This window comes from Triticum aestivum, chromosome 3B (genome assembly GCF_018294505.1).
Source record: "Triticum aestivum cultivar Chinese Spring chromosome 3B, IWGSC CS RefSeq v2.1, whole genome shotgun sequence".
Lineage (NCBI taxonomy): Eukaryota > Viridiplantae > Streptophyta > Magnoliopsida > Poales > Poaceae > Triticum > Triticum aestivum.
Genome location: NC_057801.1, coordinates 743,320,776 through 743,328,869, shown reverse-complemented (window position 1 = coordinate 743,328,869; position 8,094 = coordinate 743,320,776). Strand labels below are relative to the sequence as shown.

The window sequence follows — 8,094 nt, the reverse complement described above, 5'->3', positions numbered from 1 at the left end:
AAGGGGGGGAGTCCTACTCCTGGTGGGAGTAGGACTCCTCATGGGGCGTGCCAAGGGTGGCCGGCCCCCTCCCCCTCCTCCACTCCTTTATATACGGGGAGGGAGGCACCCCCTAGAAACACAACAATTGATCCTTGAGATCTCTTAGCCGTGTGCGGTGCCCCCCTCCACCATAATCCACCTCGATAATATCATAGTGGTGCTTAGGCGAAGCCATGCGTCGGTAGAACATCATCATCGTCACCACACCGTCGTGCTGACGGAACTCTCCCTCAAAGCTCGGCTGGATCGGACTTCGAGGGACGTCATCGAGCTGAACGTGTGCTGAACTCGGAGGTGCCATGCGTTCGGTACTTGATCTGTCAGATCGAGAAGACGTACGACTACATCAACCGCGTTGTGCTAATGCTTCTGCTTTCGGTCTATGAGGGTACATGGACACACTCTCCCCTCTCGTTGCTATGCATCACCATGATCTTGCGTGTGCGTTGGAATTTTTTTGAAATTACTACGTTACCCAACAGGTACATGCGACGCGCCTCGGCACAATCGGACCAGGGGTGCGGGAGAAGCGGCGCGTCCAAAACCGACAAAAACCACCTGGTCCGTGCGTGACCGCACGATCCCACGCCATCACACGGCGTGGCGTCGGCCGCTCGAGCAGCGCGTCGAGCGCACGCGCACTAGTATGTATATAGGTATAATCATTGGTCATTCCCCTAGCCTACTTTGAGCTTGCTCGGACCTGCATAACCATTTTACGAAAAAAAGCCTTATGTTTTTAAAAAAGCTAAATATGCACAAAAATATGGACTGCCATGAAGAACTACCATTCTACATAGGCGATGAAGTGCACAATATAGTCATTGTTCATCCTCCCCTGCCTACAAAAAAAGGTTAATATGTTTTCAAAAGAAAAAGGTTATATGTTCACTAATCATTCTACGAACTCTAGATATAAACAAACTCGGTCTATGAAGCAATTAGATGCAGAGGAATTAGCTTTGTTACAGTAGGCCAGGTGATGGAAGGCAAGGATGGAGAAACATTATTCAGACTACGAGTAGAACAAAATTCGGTCCTTGCATTTTGAACCGAAACAAAAGGAATACCATTTTGAACATAATGAAAAGGAATACCATGTTGAACAGAAACAAAAGGAATACCATTTTGTGTGATTGTTAAATATGGACTCAAAAGGCATGTCTGCATTTGTTATTCTGGTCCTTGTAGCATTGTTATATGACTTTAGGAGTTTCTACGGCATGTTTTTCAATAGTGTAAGACACACTAGATATGCTACTACAAACCCATAGAATTACGGAGATGCAATGTTTGTTCTTGATGACATAAGTTGGCCTGGCCCTTGATTCTTTCTTTGTCAGTTTTTTTGTTGTTGCAAAGTTTCATGGTCAATTAAATCAGTGGATCCACAAAAACAATTACAATTTTACAGAAGACATGATAGATAACCAAGGGTACAGATATACACAAAAGGGGGAGAAGGAGAGGCTTGTGTATGATCTCAAATGACATCAAGTACTCATATGACATATCACCCACGGCCTGAAAAAGAAACCCGAAGCACCAAAAAGCGCCGCCACCGGCTCCCACCTCCCCTCCCCGTCACCTCACCTCCGCCGGTCGGCTGAGCTGGGCAAAGCCTTGGCATGGGTGGCGGCGACGGGGTGCCACACAACCTCCTCTCTTCCCCGTCTCCCCCTATATCCTCCTTGTAACCTAGCGCAGATCACCGTCGATGGATCTCTGCAGCGTCGTCGTTGTTTTGCCACCATGGGGTGGTCGGCGATCCATTGAGGGTCGTCACCCTGCCTGCCTTGGCCTAGGGGCGTGCCAGCTTGGATGACCCGTTCTGGCCCAGTTTGGGTCTTATGACGGAGATCCTCGACCGTGGCGGTGATCATAGCCAGGGGTGTCACGCGAATGCCATCCTGTGAGGTGGTTGCGGCCAGGGCGCCCGACATCCGTCTCACCCGACCGTGGGATGGGATGGGATGGAATTCATGGATCTGGTTGGCTGACTGTGGTCGTTGTTCATCGCTTCTGGGCTGGTTTTTCCGTTGTTCGGGCCTACTTCCCTCTACCCTGTCCTGGTGGTGTCATGTCGGGGGCATCGATGGGGCTTGGGGTATATGTCCGTCAACAGGCGCTATCCATGATGACCGGAGGTGTTGCTAGGTTTGGGGTTTCTTGGACTCTAGGTGGCGGTTGGTTAGCTCTTCAGCAGGCTCCACACTTTGATGCCAGCTGGCGGCGATGCCAGTGGGTGTCGCGTCCCTCTTGGGGGTGTCACTATGGTCCGTCTGCCAACGCAGGGCTCCGGGTGAAAGCCTTTGACCACTCTTCTGGTCTCGGCAGTGTGTTTCATCATCACCCTCTTGAGGGTGTGTCGTCGTAGAGCCTAGGTTCATCCTAGTTGCATCGCATCCAATCAGCGGCTAGTTTGGTCCTATCTCGAAGCGTCTTTAGCTCCGACATGAGGCGGTCTCGCTTGCCTCCTAATCTTTTACACGAGTCATTGTTAGCACCAATCACGGTCCTCATTGTTAATACAGGATCGACACTCCACACTCCAGGGCGGGAGGCAGGCGCCCTCCCCGGCGATAGCTTGGTTGAGTGGTGCATCTATGCCCGACAATTTCCATAGGAGTCTCGGTTCCTTTCTTCTCGGTAGTCTTGCTCACTTTGTGTTACAGTATGGCTACTCATGTAGTCTTGTTTTTAACTTTGATCTACTTTGCAAGCGGGCATTCTCTTCACTCTGTATCGGTTTGATTGTGTTGCTTTATATATAAAGTGGGGCGAAAGCCTTTTTCAGATATAACCCACGTTTGTTGTAGTGCTGGTAGAGACCGAGGGACGGCAGCGTTGCGGTGATGATTTCACTTAGTAGGAATAATGCCTCACACGTTCGATCCCCACCCGATGGTGCATGTAGCATCATCAGAAGGGTATGGAGGTGTGTCTCCGTCGGATCTCCCGGGATTCGGTCAATGCTATTCTACGATGGACATGTTTGGATGCAATCTTCATTCGTCTTTGATTGTGTGTTTACATATTCAACCCTTCCAATATATGACTCTCTTCATTGACGATGGTTGCCGCTAATCCTGTGAGGGCTTATCAGGACGACTTCTAGATTGTCTATTACTCGCTCTGTTCAATAATGTGTGCGTATATATATTTTTGAAAAGTCAAACTTTAAAAAATTTGACCTAGTTATTAGAGATAATTGTTTATATCTACAATACCAAATACATCTCATAATGAATCTAATGTAAGTTTGGCATTCTAGATGCAAAAAAAATTCTCCGTAAATTTGGTCAAAGTTTGTGATGCTTGACTTTTAAAAAAATCTATATGCACTACATTATGAAACAGCGTGAATAGAATAAAGTTTGTTTGCTCCGATGGGGGAGGGGCAATAGTCATGGATCTGGGTGTAATTTTTGTTACCTCTCGAATGTTATTTGTACTGACATGATTGATTTCTTGAGAGCTAGTAAAAGAAAACGTTTGCATAAGACTGCGTAGCTGTAGCATTTTTACTTAGTGAGTGAAGTGAGGTCAAGTCCAGGCGGCGGATCTGGCATCTCGCCAAAGCAATCCCCTCGCTACCTCGCCGCTGCCACATCTCGCCGCCGCCGCACCTCTCCGCCGACTAAATCACCCATTGAGAGGAGCTGCACTGCCAAGCCCTACCATGAGCGCAAGAGCGGAGATGTCTCCCCGCCGCCGCCGCCGCCGCGCCTCTCCGCCGCCTGCCTCTCTGCCGGACGACGACGACATGCTCCGGGAGATTCTCCTCCGCCTCCCCCCGCGGCCTTCCTCCCTCCCGCGGGCCTCCCTCGTCTCCAAGCGTTGGCGCAGCCTCGTCGCCGATCCCCAATTCCAACGCCGCTTCCGCAATCACCACGGCAAGCCTCCTCTCCTTGGCTTCTTCGTCGAAGACCGTCGCTCCTGTCCGTTTTTTCCAATGCTGGGCCGACCGGATCGCATCCCCCGCGCTCGCTTCTCCATGCCTCCCAACAAGGACGACCGTATCCCCGGCGCTCGCTTCTCCATGTCTCTCAACGGGGACAACCGCATCGTCGACTGCCGCCACGGACTTGTACTTTTCCTCGGCCGCGGCCCGCCGCACCACCTACTTGTGTGGGACCCCGTCGCCCGCGAGCAGCGCCACCTGTTCCTCCCACCAGAGCTGGACCAGTTGAGCTTCTTCAACGCAGCGGTGCTTCGCCCTACCCGTGGCCATTTCCAGGTGGCCCTGATAGCATTTGCAGGAATAACAAGATTTTCCGCATGCCTTTACTCATCGGAGACTGGCATATGGGGCAATATCAACTCACTGGAGCTGGAATCGCATATACTACCTTTGGAAGGAGCCGGTACTTTGATTGGTAATTCCCTATGCTGGTTACTTCGGGTGCTTCCTCACTATGCCATACTTGAGTTTGATCTGGATACACAGAGCCTAGCTGTGGCAGAGCTGCCAGCACTCGAAGGCGACCAAGAATTAAGGATTATACCTGCCGAAGATGGTAGGCTTGGCTTCATCCATGTCTCGCAATTCCATGCCCAATTATGGAAGAGAAAGCCCGATTCTGATGGTTTGGCTGTATGGGTGCTTGATAGAGCTATTGAATTCGAGGAGCTCAGATCAACTTACAAGGGAGACTCTATCACTTTAGTGGGTTTCGCCGAGGAGAGTAATGCAGTCCTTGCACTGACAGTTTCTGGTGTCTTCATGGTCTATCTCCAGTCAGTGGAGTTTAAGAAAATTTCCAACGTGAGGTCCAATTTTACCTATTATCCATTTGCATGTTGCTATGCTGCAGGTAATAGCCAAGCCTTCACTACTTCACAGTGTTATACATAAATTTAATTTTTAGTAATTAGTTGCTGAAATGCCTATCATGTCATGTCCTTGAGTCTGATGATTGAAGTTCAAATCACATCAATTTTTCCTTATGCTGCCTGATGAATTCTTTAAAAGAAAATAGTACGTAAGGTCACTGTTCTTTTTTCTGTTGGTCATATGTGTAAATTGTGTTTCAAATGTAGTATTATGTGCCTATCTGAAGTCTATATCTTTCAGCACCGGATACATAACAGTTGGAAATCGTTGCAATAGTTCTTGTCCCTTGTGGAAGAGCCCTTCTGAAAAAAAAAATTAAAATAGGCCGAACCTATTTTATTTCTTGTTAGGTTTATATTTGGCATGTCTTAATTTGTTCTGCTTGGTTTGACAAGGAATTGAGTCTACCAAAGATGATTTCTAGAATGTACTCTCGCGGGAATTTCGTTATGGTAATATTCAGTACTGCCGCAGTTCTCTTGACAATGTGACACATGACAGTCAAGAATGGAAGAGAACTTAATGGAAGCTGAGATCGAACCAACCGAATGTGTAACTCCATTGACACTTTTTGAAGCTTAAAGCTAGTTACACTCTTTCACTTGGAAGCTGGAACCGATTGAACAAATTGAAGTTCTATTTTATGTTTTATTAAATATTTTCCTGAAGTGAGGAGTCTATTTGCACTAGAGAATAAATAACTCTTTTTATGGCTCATGTTGCTTTTCTAAGATTACATAACCATGCACCTCTCAGTTCACCTAGATATCCCATTGTAATTCTCTCTTCTATCGATGGTTTTCAATCGGAATTGTCATTGGTTCCTGACTTATTATGCTCGTAGGAACTGGCATTCTTGATGGACATGATGGAGATGAAGTGTTGAACAATATGTGAGATGGTTGTTTGGTGAGACATGCTAGTATGATGTGATCACTGAAAAGGTGCTGTAATATTATCTCCTAGATGTGTCCATGGGGATATGATATCTATGCTAGTTTACAATTTGTTGCCGAGCTTTGACTGATACTTTTTTCCTATGCATATTAACTCCTTTCGTAATTTGTACCCACCCACTACTTTGCCTAAGTACTCCCTCTGTAAACTAATATAAGAGCGTTTAGAACACTAAAATAGTGATCTAAATGCTTTTATATTAGTTTACGGAGGGAGTAATTGATAATTAGATATACTAGGACATAAGTAATTCAGAATCCTAGTTAGTACAGCTTCCTTAGCACACACTTCTAAGTATCTCTAGTCAAGTCAGATGTTGCTTTTACTTTATATGAATTCAATTTCTCAATTTGATCACTACTATATCAATAGTTTATATATTATTACATTGACTGGTTCATAAATAAAAATATTTCCAGGTTATATGAATTTATAATTTTATATGGCGATATTATATATTGTTAACTTCTGATGGTAATGAAAATGGTGGTCGAAGGCATAAAGCACTGTTTTGACTTCTAATGCAACTTATGCAAGCCATGCAAAGTTATAAAATGGCATCCATTCTGGGCTGAAAGAAATGTTATTTTATGAGTTGATAAAGTATCTGCCAATACTAGTTCCTTTGTGAGTAGTTCTGCTTGAGCTTATATATAAGAAGTATACCATGATTATAACTAATCAAGCCGAATGTTTTTACTTTATATTGTCTCGCCATTTATTCCCCCAGTATTATTTACATTATATTGTGCATGCCGTAAAGGGGAGCCTTGGCGCAGCAGTAAAGCTGTTGCCTTATGACCATGAGGTCATGGGTTTGAGTCCTGGGAACAGCCTCTTGCAGAAATGCAGGGAAAGGCTGCGTACAAAAGACCCAAAGTGGTCGCACCCTTCCCCGGACCTTGCACAAGCGGGAGCGACATGCACCGGACCGCCCTTTTTGTGCATGCGTGGTATTCTAGATGGTTGCAGTATTTGCCCGCCGTACACTAAGGCACCATATAACTGATTTGATTGTTGTTATGCAGGTATGGCTAAGTTGCAGGAATGGCTTATCGGTATTAGGTTCCTCCATTTTGTATTTTCTGGTGTTGTGGCCAGTGATGGTCCATTCCATCTGAAAATCGGTCCGTTGTGGTATGTACTCCCTCCGTTCGGAATTACTTGACGTAGAAATGGATGTATCTAGACATTTTTTAGTTCTAGATACATCCATTTCTGCGACAAGTAATTTGGAACGGAGGGAGTAGTACTTATCAAGTGTGAAGCACACCTGCAGGAAGCCAGGAACGAACTGGAAACAGCAGAATCTAGATATTTTCAGAGGCTAGTTTCTCACTCTGCCCAGTAGCTAGCGGTGATGGTCACTTTCAAATCTTTCTGTAAGATGGTCTTTGTAGACTGAACCGATATGGTCATTTTCAGATCTTTCTTTCAGAGATTGTTGCAGGGATGTGGAACACTACGATGATACATACTGCTGCATGCTGCTGGTGGCGTGAAACGTACGGAGGGAAGGTGAAAGACTGAAACCAGAAGTTTCACCCTGTACCTTTTCCTTGTGCAAGTGAGTTAGAGCATCTACTCCGCAAAACACCCCTATACGTCTCTCTGTGCGGACCGGTCACGAAATTGCCACCCAACCAGACACATTATACCTAGCCCAAACTTTCGGGCTGTGTTGGATCAGCCCACCCTGACCCCACAAATACCTCGTCCCTATTCGCATGCTAGACCAAACTCCACTCAACTTTCAGACCGCTCTGCTCCGTCCCTCTTCCGCCTCCCCTCCTAGCTCCTCTCTAGTGATCTTCGACCTTCTTCGGCATCATGGGCAGCGAATCCGAGTCCGGCAACTCCGGTTCCGTTGACTGGGACCTTGTCCCCTGTGGGGAGGAGGAGGAGTTAGTCGTTCGGCTGGCTCTTTGCCGGCCCTGGGAGGAAAGCCGAGCTCCACCATCGGAGTCGCTTTGGCAGGAATTCATTGCTATCGTGCAAGTGTGGCTTGGATCCGGCGACACGAGGCGCATGACAGCGACAGATCCGGAGGTGGCTAGCCTTGCAACTTCTGCGGTGGCATCTCGTCCTGACAACGGCCTGCTCCGAATCCAAATGCGCATGGCCAGGGATGCCGAGGCCAAGGCCGGGCATGCCCGCCGTGAGAGGGTGAAGGCACGCCACACTGCGGAGACCGAGTTGCATTGTGTCTCGTCGGACAAGCCCGCGGAGGACCAGGCCACAGAGAAGGCCCATTCCAG

General features: G+C 47.2%; 1 protein-coding gene across 1 annotated transcript; it reads left to right on the top strand.

The window, feature by feature from the left end:
• The first annotated feature begins 3,568 nt into the window (after positions 1–3,568).
• Positions 3,569–7,273, top strand: LOC123072126 (uncharacterized). The gene is made up of 3 exons (XM_044495683.1): positions 3,569–4,859; positions 5,724–5,823; positions 6,865–7,273. The coding sequence occupies exons 1-2, from the start codon at positions 3,725–3,727 to the stop codon at positions 5,774–5,776; spliced, it is 1,188 nt and encodes a 395-aa protein (XP_044351618.1). The 5' UTR covers positions 3,569–3,724; the 3' UTR covers positions 5,777–5,823; positions 6,865–7,273.
• Positions 7,274–8,094: the final 821 nt, after the last annotated feature.